Below are 17334 nucleotides of genomic sequence, written 5' to 3' on the forward strand. Positions count from 1 at the left end.
CTAGGACTTCATGGGAAAAGCTGTGACCTGCGTGACTCGCTTGGTATGGAAGTGGAGATGAAGGAGTCTAGCAGTGTGTCCCATTTTGTGTTCTCTTCCTGCATAGCTCTCTCCTTTAGGTACCCAGTCCCTCACCAAGCCCGAGCTTGAACCTCTTTTGCTTCCCACATCACTGTTATCTGTCTCTTTGACCAGCCTGTTTTCCTAGATTCAATTCATCACCTCTAGTCCTATCCCTGGGGATCTAGGCTTAGGATTCCAGTGTCCCAATCTTGACTCTTACACAACATTGGATCTTCACATTACTTTACAGCCAGAATTCTGTTTTCTAGTTAGGAAAGATGAAATACAAGCAGACTCTGAGGTTTAACTACTGACTCTTTTCCTCTTTCTAGGCTGTCCAACTCCACTTGCAGCCTGTACTTCTTCCCCGACCTGCCTCTGTGGTTTAAATGACAAGGCTGAGTTTGGAAAGGCAGGTGCTGGCCTGGGTTGGGGGTAGGGAACATGGGCTTGGAGAAAGCCAGACACAGCAGAACTATTCTATCCCAGAGCTGCAGGGTCCACAGATTCCAGCCCAAACCAGCCAATGAGAGAAGGCTCTCTAATCCTAGGGAACTAAAGAATTCTCTTCAGTTATCCAAATTCTCTGCTGAACCCCACTTCTTACCCCCGCCCCCACCCTCACCCTGGGCAAACTCAGAGGAGTCTGAGGCCCCCCAAGAGCACAGTCTATATGCTGCACAAAGTGAATTCAGCTTGACCCAACTTCCAAGGAGATTTCTGAAGAATGTTCTAAAGTAGATGCAGATATCAGTCAGGACTGTGAACCCCAACTTCCACACACAAATAGAGGAAACCTACTGTTCCAGTTCTCCATCCATGAGCCTCACCCTCATGGCACATGGCTCTCTGGGCTCATCTCCCAATTGTGGAGGAAAGGAAAAATCCAGTAGCTGTATCAGATATGTGGGAGTGGACTCAGCCCTCCACAGCTGTGAATGGGTTAAGAGGCTGGCCCAGCTATCTCTGCCTGCCCCTCCCAGGGATTAAGAATCCTCTATAAAGGGGACTGTCCACTCAGACCAGTCCAGGGGGGTATTAGGGACCCAGGCACTGTGCCCATCCCCCCTGCCATGTGGGAACTGCGATCCACCTCCTTCTGGAGGGCTATATTCGCTGAGTTCTTTGCCACCCTCTTCTATGTCTTCTTTGGGCTGGGATCCTCCCTGCGCTGGGCCCCGGGACCCCTGCATGTCTTGCAGGTGGCTTTGGCCTTTGGCCTGGCCCTGGCTACACTGGTGCAGACGGTGGGCCACATCAGTGGAGCCCATGTCAATCCTGCAGTCACCTTTGCCTTCCTTGTGGGCTCCCAGATGTCCCTGCTCCGTGCCTTCTGCTATATGGCAGCCCAGCTCCTGGGAGCTGTGGCTGGGGCAGCTGTGCTGTACAGTGTTACCCCGCCAGCCGTCCGAGGAAACCTAGCACTCAACACGGTAATGGGCAGCTTCAAGGGATGGGGGGAACTTGATGTCTCAATGATTATTCTGACTGGTGCAATAGTGTGTGTGTGTGTGTGTGTGTGTGTGTGTTTCTGAGTGTGAGGAAGGATTAACAGTTGCTTGGAGGGGTAAGGAAGGCAGAGAACCCCAAAATAGAGCATGAAGAAACTTGAGTTCAAGTTCCAGCTTTCCTTTCAACTCCTTACAGGTCCTTGGGAAAACCAATTTTACCTTATGGGGCCTCAATTGCCTCATCCATGTAAATGGGCACAATCAGCAACTGTTTCCTCTGTGAAAGTTTGTTAGAAGACAGGATATAAATTCATTTACCATGAAGGGGGGTTGTACATTCCTCCTCTCTTGGAACTGATGCCCTAAGGGGACTATGTGGGAAGCCTTGAGTAGGTAATACTATGGCTTTCTAATGAGCTGAATTCATCTCTTCTTCCTTTGGTCAGCTGCATGCTGGGGTGAGTGTGGGCCAGGCCACCACTGTGGAGATCTTCCTGACACTCCAGTTCGTGCTCTGCATCTTTGCTACCTATGATGAGAGGCGGAATGGCCGGCTGGGCTCCGTGGCCCTGGCAGTTGGCTTCTCCCTGACCCTGGGCCACCTCTTTGGGGTAAGCAGGAGAGGGGAACAATTTCTCATTCAAGAATTTCAGGTTTCCTAAACCTTTCTCAACTTTTAAAGATTGTTTTGTTTTGTGCCTGTCCTGGGGCTTGAACTCAGGGCTGAGGCACTGTTCCTTTGCTTTTTTTTGCTCAAAGATAATGCTCTACTGCTTAAGCCATAGCTCCACTTTTGACTTTTTGGTGGTTAATTGGAAGAGTCTCACAGACTTTCCTACCTGGGCTGACTTTGAACCATAATCCTTAGACCTCAGCTTCCTGCCTAGCTAGGATTTCAGGTGTGAGCCACCAGGCCATTCCATATTCAAACATGAACATTATCTACCTCCCTCTATCACTCAGCCTAGAGGAATCAATCCTGCCCAAGCCCTACTCTTGTGACAATATCTAGTCCTTCTTGATCCAAAGAGAAATACATGGGTAGACTAGAACTTTGCGTCTGGGCCCACTGTTGGTCCCTAGTTTCGGCATCCCCATCCACTAAGGGAATCCTAGGAGGAAAATCTTGTAGCTTTGTCTGTTCTTACTGGCTGCTGGCTGGAGACTAGCTAGCAGCTGTCAATGGTGGTCTGTGAGGAGAGAAGCTGAGTGGGAGGGGCGAATCTCAGTTACAATCTTGTCTCTTGCAGATGTATTATACTGGTGCAGGGATGAATCCTGCCCGCTCCTTTGCTCCTGCCATTCTTACCCGGAACTTCACCAACCACTGGGTGAGTAAGGGTTAAGATCCTTGAGCCCCTCTGGATGGGGCTGGACTACAAATTTCAGATTTGGTTCCTGCTTTCCATCTGGATATGTTGGTTGCTTTGGGTAACCCACAGCTAAGGGGCTGTCAAGAGAGCGTGGTATACCTGTGTGAGCAGGTTGAGTTACTTTACTAGAAGTTGAGGCTCTTAGCTGGATGTGGTAGTGTGTGTCTATAAAGGCTGAGGATGGAGGATTATTTGAGCACAGAAGTTTGAGGCCAGCCTGGGGAACATAGAAAGAACTCCTTCTCTTAAAACAAAACAAACAACAACAAAAAAGCTGTTACTTATATTGTTCCTTTTTTAGTTGGATTTGGGGTTGTTGGATTTCAGAATTTTAACCAAGTATCCTCTGAATAAAGCTATGACAGACAACTAAAAATATGAAGACAAAGCTAGGTGCTCATGGCTCACATCTTTAATCCTAGCTACTCAGGAGGCTGAGATCTGAGGATCACAGTTCAAAGCCAGCCCAGGCAGGAAAATCCATGAAACTCTTATCTTCAATAAACTACCCCCCAAAAGAGCCAGAAATGGAACCATGGCTCAGGTGGCAAGAGTGCTAGCTTTGAGCAAAAGAAGCTCAGAAACAGCATTCAGGCCTTGAGCCCAAGTTCCATGACTAACCAAAGAGGGGAGAGAGAGTGTGTGTGTGTGTATATACACACACACACACACACACACACACACACACACACACACACACACACACACACACACACACACACACACACACACACACACACACACACACACACACACTGAAACTCCCAAAAAGCAGGATGTGTGCCCAGCACCAGTGGCTCATGCCTGTAATCCTAGCTACTCAGGAGGTTGAGACCTGGGGGATGGATGGTGGTTCAAAGCTCATCTGAGCCGAAATGTCTGCTAGACTCCATCTCTAACCAGGAAAATGCTGGACCAGATGTGTGACTAAGTGGTAGAGTACAAGGTTCTGAGTTCAAGCCCTGGTACTGGCACCAAAAAGAAAAAAAAAGTCAGAATGAGCATGACTGCAAATGGGCCTGAGCTTCCCCTCAATTCTAATACTTTACTAGTCTTTTGTGTGATCCTGGGAAAATAACCCAATCATTCTGTGCCTCAGTTTCTCTAACTATAAAATGAAGTTGTCTGTGCAGAACATTTAGCACAGAATCTAGTATTTGTCTTCAACAAATATTGGTTATGTCTATGTTGTTTAGGCCATATGCAAACTAAACATGAAAATAATTAAAAAAAAACTTTAAAGCTACATATGCATCTTCATAGTATCATTATTCACAATAAAGAAAAGATGGAAGCAACCCTACTATCCTTTGACAGCTGAATGGGTAAATAAAATATGGTCTATACTTACATGGAATATTATTCAGTCTTAAGAAGAAAGGATGTTTTGACATGCTACAACATGTCAACTTTTATGACCTTATACCAACCCCGAACCTTGAGGACATTATATATACTAAGTAAAATAAGCCAATCACTAAAAGTTAATTCTGTTTATGTGCTGTGGACTATTCAATTTTGTACAAGCAGAAGGTATAAGGGTGGTTTCCAGGGGCTGAATTGGAGGGGGAAAAGGCACTTACTATCTAATAGCTGTAGAGCTTTAGATTCACAACTGGGGAAAAAAAACTGGAAACAGACTGCACAATTATGTAAACATACTTTCTTTTTGTGTGTGTGTGTGTATGTGTGTGGTGTGTGTGTGTGCCAGTTGTGGGGCTTGAATTCAGAGCCTGGGCATTGTACCTGAGCTTTTTTGCTTAAGACTAGTGCTCTACCACTTTGAGCCACAGAGCTACTTCCTCCTTCCTGGTGGTTATTTGGAAAAAAGAGTCTGACAGACTTTCCTTCCTGGGGCTGGCTTTGAACCTCCATCCTCAGATCACATCCTCCTGAGTATCTGGGATTACAGGCATGAGTCACCTGGATCCTGGCTTATGTAAATATACTTAACATTACTAAACTGCAAACTTTAAAGTGTTTGATGTTATGTCACAAAGCATATTTTACCACAATTTACATTTTTTTCCAAGAAATATATAAACTGATAACAAATAATAGATATGTGCTAAGAATATGTAGGATAAGGGAATTTTTTTCTAGGTCAGTTGGGGGCTTGAACTCAGGGCCTGGGTACTGTCCCTCAGTTTTTTTGCTCAAGGCTAGTGCTCTAGCCCTTTGAGCCCCAGCTCTACTTCTAGTTTTTTGGTGGTAAATTGGGATAAGAGTCTCATGGACTTTCCTGCCCGGCTGGCTTTGCTTTTTTTGTTGTTGTTGTTGTTGGTTGTGGGGCTTGAACTCTGGGTGTGGGTGCTGTCCCTCAGGTCTTCAGCTCAAGGCTAGCACTCTAGCACTAGAGCCACAGTACCAATTACGGTTTTCTCAGCGGTTTATTGGAGATAAAAGTCTCATGGACTTTCATCCTGGACTACTTTTGAACCTCTATCCTCAGATCTCAGCCTCCTCAGTAGCTAGCATTATAGGCGTGAGCCACCAGTGCCAGATCAACTTAAGAGTTTTAAAACAAACTGGGGTGAAGTGTAGTACTTGCTTAGCAGGCACAAGGCTCTGAGTCCTATCCCCAATACCACAAAAGCAGTGACTTCTAGCTAAGACAATGGCCAGTTGCATGTGACACTGTGTATAGAATGTCTTGTTTTCCACTGAGGGGGGAAGAAGAGAAGCAGCCTTACCTCCCAGTCCTCCCCCTGAAGTCTAAACATTCCTTTCCTCTTCCCACAGGTGTACTGGGTGGGTCCAATCATTGGAGGGGGGCTAGGCAGCCTCCTCTACGACTTTCTCCTCTTCCCCCGGCTCAAGAGTGTTTCTGAGAGACTGTCTATCCTCAAGGGTACCAGACCCAGTGACTCCAATGGACAACCAGAGGGCACAGGGGAACCTGTTGAACTGAAGACCCAGGCCCTGTAAAATCTCCAGCTGGAGAGAGGAAGTAGAAAGCTGCCGGCTTTCTGTGGAGGGGCCATGCTAGCCCCAAGATGAAGAAAGAGACTGTGGGGAGGGGCATGTACTTCTTTATTTTTTAATGTATGTGTATTTTTCTCTCCCTCTCCCTTTTTGCTGTGTGAAATCTTTCAAGTTGCATTCATAAGCTGGTTGGTGCAAACTTCCCTTCCTCCCCTACCACCTCCCTTCGCCGTGGTGTGTGTGTGTGTGTGTGTGTGTGTGTGTGTATGAATGTGGATGAGTGTGGCTGTGTCTGAGTTTTTGGGAATGCGAGCTTAGGGAAGGGAAATGAGGTGTCAAAGTATATGTCCCTTCCTCAGCCTGGTTTGGTGAACACAGGGAACAGAGACCTCAAGTTTCTGCCCTTTACATTGCTTCCAGTCAAGTGCCAGGTGCTTGATTTCTGAGGAAGCAGAAAAGCTGGGTGGTCCTCTCAGATGGTAGATAGGAGACCAGACATTCCAAGGAGATGGAACTCAAGGGAGGTGGGTGGGAAAGGGAAATGGAGGTATTGGCCCCAGATCATGATGCAAGTGTACCTAAAAGTATGGGGGAACATAAGGGGATAATGTAGTCTACTTATTTCAGGGATGCTTGCCCCAGGGACTTGGGCAGGGGAAGTAACGCTGAGAAAAGTGAACACTGGGATTTGAGCTGTTCTGTAAAGCCACATAAACCTGTCTACATCCACTGGCTGGGTTGTGTGTTCATTATGCCTTAATGGATCTCCTTGGGCCAGGGAGCTCCCAACCTCTTTAAGGGGTGAGCAAGACTAGAATCTAGAAAAATAAAGCAGCTTAGCTTGTTTGTCTAACATCCCTTGGCAGATGGCACCTAGAATGGCCACCTTAAGGCAAAAACAGGAAATCAGATGGCCTGGAGCAAAGTAGGGGAGGATGGAGGAAGTGTTGCCCTTCCAAGATTTATTTGCAGCAAATGTCCAAGTGGAATCTTAATGCGTTTATCACTGGCTCTAGTCTCTCTCTCTCTCTTTTTTTTTTTTTTTGTCAGTCGTGGGTCTTGAACTCTGGGCCTGAGTGCTATCCCTCAGCTCTTCAGCTCAAGGAAAGTGCTCTACTACTTGAGTCACAGTGCCACTTCCGGTCTTCTGGTGATTAATTGTAGATAAGACTCTCTTGCACTTTCCTGCCTGGGCTGGCCTGGAACCACAATCCTCAGATGTTAGCTTCCTGAGTAGCTAGGATTACAGGCCTGAACCACCAGCTCATGGCCGTATCTTCTTTAATTGGTGGCACAATACATCACCTCAAGCGGTGCTCCAGATCACCCTCAACTGAATAATGAATAATGATTGCTGGTCTCTTCCCTTTATAGCTTTCACAAGCTTTAGACTTATGCCTATAGTTATGACAGACAACCATAACTCCCATCGGTTCTTCAGCTCTCCACTTTGGCCCAAATAAAACGTAACTTTCCTAACTAACCACTTAGGACTCCGGATTAGGCCCACTTGACTACAAGGGGAAGAATGTAAACTCGTCTTCACAAGGACCTTAATTTTCACGAGAATGCAACAAGAAATTCATACCGCTATGACTTTTCCGATGACTACAGGGGATTGACTCAGATAAAAACAATCCTAGTCCTTTCTTCCCTTCTGATTATAGCCCCAGTCACCCCTTTTCCCCCTCCGTCCCGCAGTCAAGTGGACTAGTCCGGCTTGCCCCGCCCCACTTCCCGCGCAGGCAAGGACAGTCCCAGCCATACCGGGTGGCGGGAAGTTCTGCGACCGGGCGTCTGAGGGCTGCTGGCTCTGCGGGGCTCAGGAGAGCCCGCAGAGAGCGGGTGAGTGTGGCGAGAGGGCTGTAGGTAGCCTACGATCCCTTTGCACCCGCCAGGCAGTGTCAAGCAGCGCTGTCCTGCGGTCCCATCGCTGAGTCTGTGGTCCCGCCGTAAGGTTTAAAGGCAGGGGGCGGGGCTCCCGGGGAGCATGCGCATTCGCAACCCGAGTCTTCGCTGGGGCGCTGCGGCCTGGGGAAGCTGTGATTGGTTCTTCTGCTGTCCCCGCGCCTCTCAGCCAGAGCTGAGCTGGTCACGGGCCAGAGCAGAGCGTTCCAGAGGACTGCTACTTCGAAAACTCCCTATCCAGTTCAGATTAAAAAAAAAAGTTTGTTGGTCATTAGGACTTTGAAATCACAGCTGTTTGATAGAAATCTTTTTCTTTAATGGAAGTAATTATTCTGGCCTTTCCCCCTGGGGTGTAAAGTTGCAGGATAAACATCTCTGCTCAAGTTTGTCTGCTAGGCAAGTAGCCACTAATTCAGTTTTGTTCTTGTGTGCTGGGCCTTGAACTCAGGGCCTGGGTGCAGTCCCTGAGTTCGTTTGTTTTCAAGGCTAGTGCTCTAGTACTTGAGCCACAGCTCCATTTCTGGCTTTTTGCTGGTTGGTTAGAGATAAGAATCTGATGGGAGCCTAGGGCCGGTGGCTCAGGCCTGTAATCCTAGCCACTCAGGAGGCTGAGATCTGAGGATCACGGTTCAAAGCCAGCCTGGGCAGGAAAGTCCATGAGACTTTTATCTCCAATAAACCACTAGAAAAACGGTAGTGGCGCTGTGGCCCAAGTGGTAGAGCGCTAGCCTTGAGCTGAAGAGCTGAGGGACAGCGTTAAAGCCCAGAGTTCAAGCCCCACGACCACTACCATCACCACCAAAAAGAATCTGATGGGCTTCCTGCCGGCAGCCGCCTTCAAACCATGATCTTTAGATATTAGCCTCCTTAGTAGCTAGGATTACTGTCCTGAGCTACTGATACCAGGCTTAGCAAGTCTCAGTTTATTTACTTTGACTTGTGTGCTGTCCTAGAACCTTTTTTAAAAGCCTGACCATTGCCCTTTAACCTTAAAACTCTTACTAGCCGGGCACCGGTGGCTTACTCCTGCAATCCCAGCTACTCTGAAGGCTGAGATCTGAGGATCATGGTTCAAAGCCAGCCTGGGCAGGAAAGTCTGTGAGACTTTTATCTCCAACAAACCACTAGGAAACCAGAAGTGGCGCTGTGGCTCGAGCAATAGAGTGCTCGCCTTGAGCTGAGGAGCACAGGGACAGCCCAGAGTTCAAGCCCCATGACCAACCAAAAAAAAAAGCCTCTTACTTCAGCAGTTCACTGTCAGGCTTGTGTAGGTGGGCATGGTGGCCTTTCATGGTCTGGACCTGACCCACTGGGCCTTATTTTCTTTCTTTCTTTCTTTTTTTTTTTTTTCTGTCATGGAGCCTGAACTCTGGGCCTGGATGCTGTCCCAGCTCTTCAGCTGGCTAAAGGCCTCATTTTTTAAAGCCCTAATTTTTTTTTTTTTTTTCATCTCATCTTTGACTACTAACCACAGGGAAGAGAAGAGCACTGTGTTCTTTCAAACCTCAGTACCTGTGCTCCTCCTGATCCCTATTTGGAAGTTCTTGTCATTTCTCTGCCAGTGAGCTTGTCTTTGAGTTCAGAACCCATTGTAGCTCTGAAATCCAGTTTAGCCAGCTCTCCCTGGGCCAAGCTGGCCATGTCTTCCTTTGTGCTTCTGATGTAGTGTACCTTCCTCTATTATCAGTGGCGCTATACAATTTAATAAAGGTTACAGAGCTCCTGATAGGTTCCATGTACTGTGGTCAGCACCAAGTGTATAAAGAGATGAATAGTTCAACCCCCGTGGAACTGACAGTCTGGTAGGAAAAACATGTATATAGGAGTCTTCTGCAGTTAGGGGTTACAAGATTATAAATAAGTTCTCCCTGGGGCTTGATATGGTGGTGTTCACCTGTGATTTCAGTTATTCTAGGTTACTGAGAGATAAAGGTAAGAAGGCTCCAAGATAAAGGGTGGTCTAAGAAAACAAACATAAGACACTGAAACATAAAAGCCAAAAGGACTTTGGCATGATTCATGTGGGAGAGCAACTGTCTAACAAACACAGGCCTTGAGTTCAAATCTCAGTACAACAACAGCCCCATCCTCTTCTGTTTCAACTTCAAGATTTGTATAGATCAGTTAGTACCACATTTATAGAGCACTTATACTATGCTAGTCATGATTTTTTTTGGGGGGGGAAGGGGGTCCAGTCATGGGGCCTGAACTCTGGGCCTGGGCGCTGTACCTCAGCTCTTCAGCTCAAGGCTAGCGCTCTACCACTTGAGCCAGAGCACCACTTCCGGCTTTTCTTTTTGCTTATGTGGTGCTGAGGAATCGAACCCAGGGCCCCATGCATGCAAGGCAAGCGCTCTACCACTGAGTCACCTTCCCAGCCCCTAGTCCTGATTTTTGAGCTCAAAGAGTTTACATTTTAGAGTGGTAGTTAATAGGATTAAATTAGACTCGTCTGAGGTGCATTTCCCACCCTCCCTCCCTTCCTTCTTCCCTTCCTAGAAGTAGATAACAGGGGACTGAGTTAGACTCACCTGAGGAGCATTTTCTTCCTTCTCTCCTCTCTGTCCCTCCCTGTAGAGGTGTTTATTAGAATTGAACCCAGGGCCTCATACATGCTAGTCAAGCACTCTACCACTGAGCTATAATCCCAGCTCTTTTATTTTGAGATGAGGTCTTGCTTGCTAAGTTGCCTAAACTAGCCTTGAGCCTGGGATCCTCCTACTTTAGTCTCCCATGCAGCTAGGATTACAGGCATGGAACATCATGCTCAGCTGTGAGGTGCATTTTCAAAATACGTTTGCCCACGTTCCACTCTGGAAATTTTGATCCAGTAACCAGGCTATGAAAATTAAAAGATGAATAAGAAAATTACTGTCTTCAAGAAATCTGAGGAAAATGAGGGGAGACAGACCTTTTAAATAATCAACTTTAACTATTATATTTAGCATGAGGTATTAAGTGCCATGATAGGTGTCTGTACATAGATACAAAGGAGGAAAGTTGCTTCTGTGTGAAGAATTCAGGAAGAATTGCCATTTTCACTCTGTGTGTGTATGTGTATGTGTGTACACATGAGTGTACACATGCATATGCTTGCTGGTTTGGGGGGTCTTGAACTCAGGGTCTGAACTCTGTCCCTGTGCTTTTTTTGCTCAAAGCTGGTGTTCTATCACTTGAGCCACAGCTCCACTTCTGGCTTTTTGGTGGCTAGTTGATGGCAAGTCTCCGATTTTCCTGCTCAGGCTTTGAACTACAATCTTAAGATAGTAGCCTCCTGAGTAGCTAGGATTACAGGTGTGAGCTACTGGTGCCATTTTCACACTTTTTTTTTGTTGTTGTTGTTGTTTGTGGGGCTTGAACTCTTGACCTGGTCTCTGTCCCTCAGCTCTTCAGCTCAAGGTGAGCGCTCTACCACTTGAGCCACAGTGCCACTTCCTATTTTTTTGGTGTGTGTGTGTGGCTTTTTTGTTTTTGTTTTTGTTTTTTTGTCGGTCGTGGGGCTTGAACTCTCGGCTTGGGTGCTGTCCCTGCACTCTTCAGCTCAAGGCGAGCATTCTACCGCTTGACCCACGACACCACTTCCGGTTTTCTAGTGGTTTATTGGAGATAAGAGTCTCATGGACTTTCCTGCTGGGGCTGGCTTTGAACAGTGATCCTCAGATCTCAGCCTCCTGAGTAACTAGGATTACAGACATGAGCTACCAGTGCCCAGCCAGTTTTCACTCTTAAAAGAAGTCCATAGGGGGCTGGGAAGGTGGCTCAGCAGTAGAGTGCTTGCCTCACATGCATGAGGCCCTGGGTTTGATTCTTAAGCACCACATAAGCAGAAAAAGCTGGAAGTGGCACTGTGGCTCAAGTGGTAGAGCGTTAGCCTTGAGCTGAAGAGCAGGGGGACAGCGCCAAGGCCTAGAGTTCAAGTCCCACAACCCACATTAAAAAAAGAAAAAAAAAAAAGGAGAGAGAGAGAGAGAGAGCGGGGGGTCCATAAATGGGAGGAGGACATTCTGGACAGAGGAGTAGCTTACCCAGGAGATGGAAAGGTAACCACAGGCATATATGAAGGGCTATGTAATGTTGAGGTTGGAGACTACCAAAGTTGTTTGTTTTTTTTTGTAGTACATGTTAATGTAAATACTTCTAATACTACCAAAGTGAAATATAAATGTTTCTCCTACCTTAAATTCCTCCATTTTTCCCCAGAAACATCACTCTGGGTGTGTGTGTGTGTGTGTGTGTGTGTGTGTGTGTGTGTGTGTGTGATGTGCACATGCTGTAATTGAGGTTTGAACTTAGGGCCTTGTGGTTGCTAGGCATGTGCTCTGTCACTTGATCCATGCCTCTACCCCTTTTTGCTTTTTGTTGGGGGGGGGGCCTGAACTCTGGGCCTGGGCGCTGTCCCTCAGCTTTTCAGCTCAAGGCTAGCACCCTACCACTTAAGCCACAGCGCTACTTCCGGCTTTTTCTGCTTATGTGGTGTTGAGGAATGGAACCCAGGGCCCCATACATGCAAGGCAAGCACTCAACCACTTCCCACCTTCCCAGCCCCTTTCCCAACCCCCCACTTTTTCTGGACCAAGATCCTTCCTCCTATGACTTCTGTATAGATAGGACCACAAGTACCTACCATCATACCCAGCTTGTTTGTTGAGATGAAATCTTAAACTAGCCCAAGCTAGACTTGAACCTTGATCCTCTTCCTGAGCTCTCCCTCTTAAGTAGCTAGGACTGTCTATGGGTATGAACCACTGCACCCTGCTGAAGTGTTTTTAAGCCAGGTGGGGATGTGGTCAAATCAGATAATTATCTTGTTAGATTTAATAAGATAAGGTTAAAGTGACGGAGTACAACTGTAATCCCAGCATTGACAAGTCTGAGAGAGAAAGATCACGAATGCAAGGCCAAGTCAGTGTGAGCTACATAGGGAGACCCTGTCCAAAAAAAAAACAAAACCCTAAGATTTAAAAAAAAGTCAGAGATACAAGGAAGAGTTTAGGCTACTCAACTGAATCATGTCAGCAGTGCTCAGAAGCTGAACTAAGACAGTAACAAAGCTGATAGACAGGGCTAGATAGAGGGGCTTAAGCAAGTTAAGGGAGATGGAAGTGACTCCTAAGTTTCCACACAGGTTTTCCCTAATTTGAACAGTTGAGGAAATAGTATCAGAGTCTGAGTGATCTAAAACAGAAGTGGAGATGGCGGGGAATGGTGAATTCAGTAATTCAGTGTTGATCATATGGCATGCAAGATGTCTCAGAGACATACAAGTTGGTTGTTTTGTTTTCTTTTGTGCCAGTACTAGGGCTTGGACTCTAAGCCTCATCTGAACATGGCTTTCTTGCTTACAGCTAGTGTTTTATTTCCTTTTTTTTTTTGGTAGGTCGTGGCACTTGAACTCTGGGCCTGGGCGCTGTTCCTCATCTCTTCAGCTCTTCAGTGCCCCATCTACCACTTGAGCTACAGTGTCATTTCCAATTTTGGAGATAAGAGTCTCACAGACTTTCCTGCCCAGGCTGGCTTTGAACCATGATCCTCAGATCTTAGCCTCCTGAGTATTTAGGATTACAGGTGTGAGTCACTCCACTGGTGCCTGGCTAGTGTTTTTATTTCTTGAGCTATGCCTCCTATCTGGCATTTTTGCTTGTTAATGGGAAATGAGAGTCTCAGATTTGTCTATAGGCTGACTTCAAATGTCAATCCTCAGATCTTAGCCTCCTGAGTAGCTAAGATTACAGAGCTAAGCCACAAACACCCAGCTGTGTTTATTCTTCCTGAGCTTCTGTTTCTTCATCTATAAAATGGAAATGATAGTCTCTATCATTAGGAATTCAAAGTATAGTAATGCAATGAAAACACAGAGTACACGAGGAGATGCTTCCCTTCCCCCCCCCCCCACCCCCACCCCCTGGTTGTGGGGTTTGAATTCAGTGCCTGGTGCCATCTCTGAGCTTTTTCACTCAAGGCTAGCACTCTACCACTTTGGCCCACAGTGCCACTTCTGGTTTTCTAGTGGTTCATTGGAGATAAGAGTCTCATAGACTTTCTTGTTCAGGCTGGCTTTGAACCATGATCCTCAGATCTCAGCCTCCTCAGTAGCTAGGATTACAGACACAGCACCCAGCTATATTCCCCCCCCCCCCCAATATTGGGGCTTGAATTCAGGCCCTCAAACTCTCACTCAGCTTTCTGGTTCACAGTTGGTGCCCTATCACTTGAGCCAGGCCTTTTTTCTGGCTTTTTTGCTGTTTACTTGGAGATAAAGGTCTGCTAAGACTGCTTCAAACCTTAATTCTCATATCTCAGCTTCCTGCATAGCTAGGATTATATCTGGGAATCACTGGCACCCAGGAGGAAGAGACTATTTTAGGGTTTGCAGAAATGATTTTCTCTGTGATGTGTGTGTGTGTGTGGGGGGGGGGGGGCTTTTGCAGTACTGAGGCTTGAAATTATGGCTTCACATAGTAGGCAAACATCCTGTCAGTTGGGCCATGTCACAGACATTTTGGATTTTTTTTTTTTTTTGAGGTAAGGTCTTGCTGACTTTGCTTGGGCTGGTCTCTAACTTAATAATTGGTGCAGGCTGAGTTTGAACTGGAGATCTTCCCACCTCCCTTTCCACCTGCTAGAGTACAGATTTGAGCCACTGCACCCAGCTTTACTTTTATTTTACCCCACCAGTTTACAAAGTACTTTTATGTGAGTGATTTCATTAGATTCCCTCAGTGACTATATGAGGTGATAAGGAAGATACCTTTCTGTGTCAATTCAGATCCTGTAGGAAGCAGACAGTGAGATGGAGTTAGGTGCAAGGCATTTATTGAAGCTGGGAGTAATCCTGCTCAGGAGGCTGAGATCCGAATTTGAAGCCTTCTTGCACAGGAACATCCACAAGAAGTTTATTTCCAGTTAACAACCAAAAATCCAGAAGTGGAACTGTGACTAAAATGGCAGAGTGCCAGCCTTGAATGGAAAAGGACTGAGTGCAGGCCCTACGTTCAAGCCCCAGTACCAGTACAAAAAAAGGAAGAAAAATAAAGATGCTCATTGAGGAATTTGTCTGATACTGTTAGGAGAAGGGAGGGAGCCCAATTGGAAGTAGAGAGAGCCTCAGGCCACAAGGCAATTGGATAGTCTGCTCCAATCCAGTGTGAAATTCTGGAGCAGGGATTGCTTCATTGGACAGAAAAGGCTACACCTTATACTTCTGTGCTTAGCCATGGTGGCGGAAGGGGCATGGGAGAGCTGTCTGGAAAGAAAAGAACTGAAGTAGATCTTGTATCTGCTAGCTGTCAACCAACTGCATTCGCAACCAAATAGCAAGCTCTTTTTTGAGAAGTCTGAGCAGGCCTTGCCACCCTGTCATTCCCCTTTTTCAGATTCAGAAGCTGAGACTAGATTCTATCTTCTGAACATTGTACTGTTTTATGACACCAACTTACATTCTGCAGCCACTGCACTAATTGAATGTCTCCTGTGCGAAAGTCTCTGGATTTAGTGTGTTTAGAAATGTGTAAGACAATGATTTGTCCAGGAAAAAAGAACTATTCTGGGACCTGCAGAAAGTAGGTCCTGAAGTAAGAGCTAGAGATGTAGAGTGATTTGTGCCATCTGGTTGGTCCTACCCTGCTGAAGGCTCACTCCTGGTATGAGCTGACTGAGAGGCTTTGGGGACTCAAGAAGGAAGGAGACTTCCACAATGGAGGGAATAAACTGAGGGGAGTTTATGTTTGAGACACGTGTGTTTGTGTTTCTGGATGAGGGTCCCAACAGCAATCAAGCCATAGATCAGAGTGGAATGGTTAGGTGGGTATGTATGATATAGGTGCAATGAGAATAACCAGATTATAAATAAAAAAGAGGAAGATGGGGCCAGACAGACTGAGTAACTTATTTAACTGAATGAAAAGAGAAAAGAAAGGAAAAAGACAAAAATAAATAAACTCTTACCTCCAGATTTTAAAGAAAAGGAGTGTGAATTCTTAAGTATTGGGTCCCTGGGTGATTTTTTTAAGTAGTGTGTTTCTACCAGGGAGGGCTGGAGCTCCTGTGCAAGCTCTTTTATCTCAGCTCTAATGAATGGACCTGAGACTATGGGGCTGCTGGCCTGGGAGCGCTACAATAAGTCTCTGACCTATTTCTTCCTTTATGCTGCAGTTGTCCCACTCAAAACTGCCAGGATTAGAGCCAAAGTCTTGACTCTCTTGCCTTCTCCCATCTGCCAGGACTGTTTCTTCCCTGTTTCCATTCACTATGCCTCTTATTTTGGTAGCCAGGAACCCCCCCTGTTATTTTTGCCTTTCAGGTAAGGTAATGTGTTAAAAGCAGGGATTGGGGGCCAGTTTTTGCAAGAACGGAATCCTTATTTAAATTGGTTTAGAACGTTCAAATCTTAGCACTACCAAAAACCCCACAAAAATTTGTTATGGAGGAGCTAAGGTGAAGGGGAGGCTGAGCAAATCCATGTGAGACATGGATTTGTCTTGGCTGTTAGAAGACTTTAGCATTTCACACCTTTTTAGTACCAAAGTGTGATACCTCCTCATTAGAAGGAAAATGTGCTAACTTTCATTTTTTAGCTCCTTCCTTCCTTCCTTCCTTCCTTCCTTCCTTCCTTCCTTCCTTCCTTCCTTCCTTCCTTCCTTCCTTCCTTCCTTCCTCTTTCTTTCTTTCTTTCTTTCTCTCTCTCTCTCTCTCTCTCTCTCTCTCTCTTTCTTTCTTGTGCCAGTCCTGGGGCTTGAACTCAGGGCCTGGGTGCTGTCCCTGAGTTTTGTTTTGTTTTGTTTTTCTCAAGACTAGTATTCTAGCTGGGCACTGGTGGCTCACGCCTGTAATCCTAGCTACTCAGGAGGCTGAGATCTGAGGATCGCGGTTCAAAGCCAGCCCGGGCGGGAGAGACCGTGAGACTCCTATCTCCAATAAACCACCAGAAAACCGGAAGTGGCGCTGTAGCTCAAGTGGTAGAGCTGAAGAGCTGAGGGACAACGCCTAGGCCCAGAGTTCAAGCCCCACGACCGACAAAAAAAAAAAAAAAGACTAGTATTCTACCACTTTGAGCCACAGTACCGTTTTGGGTTTTCTGGTAGTTACTTGGAGATAATGGTCTCATGGACTCTCCTGCCCAAGCTGGCTTTGAACTGTAATCCTTAAATCTCAGCCTCCTAAGTAACTAGTATTATAGGTGTAAGCCACTGGTGCCAGGCACATTCTTTGTTTTTATTTCTTTTTGTTTGTTTTGTTTTTTGTTTCTTGGAGTTTTTCTTTTCTGTGCTTTGGATTGAACTCAGGGGAAAATCTTTTTTTTTTGGGTCTGGTCATGGGGGCTCTACCACTTGAGCCACAGCATCACTTCTGGCTTTTTTTCTTTTTGCTTATGTGGTGCTGAGGAATCAAACCCAGGGCCTCAGGCATGCAAGGCAAGCGTTCTACCACTGAGCTACCTTCCCAGCCCCTCGTGGGAAAATCTTTACAATGAAACAGCCTTGCCTTTTTTTCTGCCTTGCCTCGCCTTGCCGTATGTGTGTGTGTGTGTGGGCCAGTGTGCCAGTGTGCCAGTCCTGCCGTTTGAACTCAGCCTAGATGCTGTTTATGAGATTTATTATTTATTTTTTGGTCGGTTG

The 17334-nt window shown here is 46.3% G+C and overlaps 2 protein-coding genes across 3 annotated transcripts in view; both read left to right on the plus strand.

The window, feature by feature from the left end:
* The first annotated feature begins 1109 nt into the window (after positions 1 to 1109).
* LOC122124345 (major intrinsic protein of lens fiber) lies at positions 1110 to 5993 on the plus strand. The gene is made up of 4 exons (XM_042699073.1): positions 1110 to 1496; positions 1961 to 2125; positions 2765 to 2845; positions 5630 to 5993. Exons 1-4 carry the CDS (start codon positions 1137 to 1139, stop codon positions 5813 to 5815), a joined length of 792 nt encoding a protein of 263 aa, XP_042555007.1. The 5' UTR covers positions 1110 to 1136; the 3' UTR covers positions 5816 to 5993.
* A 1576-nt stretch (positions 5994 to 7569) lies between these two features.
* Positions 7570 to 17334, plus strand: part of Timeless (timeless circadian regulator) — a 30688-nt gene continuing 20923 nt past the window's right edge. For both annotated transcript variants that reach the window (XM_042699111.1, XM_042699110.1), the window contains exon 1: positions 7570 to 7657. The gene's annotated coding sequence lies outside the window, so the exon portion shown is untranslated. The remainder of the gene's footprint in view (positions 7658 to 17334) is intronic.

Source organism: Dipodomys spectabilis, unplaced genomic scaffold (genome assembly GCF_019054845.1).
Source record: "Dipodomys spectabilis isolate Male_0828 unplaced genomic scaffold, ASM1905484v1 ptg000234l, whole genome shotgun sequence".
NCBI classification, from domain to species: domain Eukaryota; kingdom Metazoa; phylum Chordata; class Mammalia; order Rodentia; family Heteromyidae; genus Dipodomys; species Dipodomys spectabilis.

Excerpts from the sequence above, each read along its gene's own strand:
- LOC122124345 (XM_042699073.1), top strand. The coding sequence starts at position 1,137 with ATGTGGGAACTGCGATCCACCTCCTTCTGGAGGGCTATATTCGCTGAG. Across the intron at positions 2,126-2,764 it reads CCCTGGGCCACCTCTTTGGG|ATGTATTATACTGGTGCAGG; the intron begins GTAAGCAGGAGA and ends TGTCTCTTGCAG. Across the intron at positions 2,846-5,629 it reads GGAACTTCACCAACCACTGG|GTGTACTGGGTGGGTCCAAT; the intron begins GTGAGTAAGGGT and ends CTCTTCCCACAG.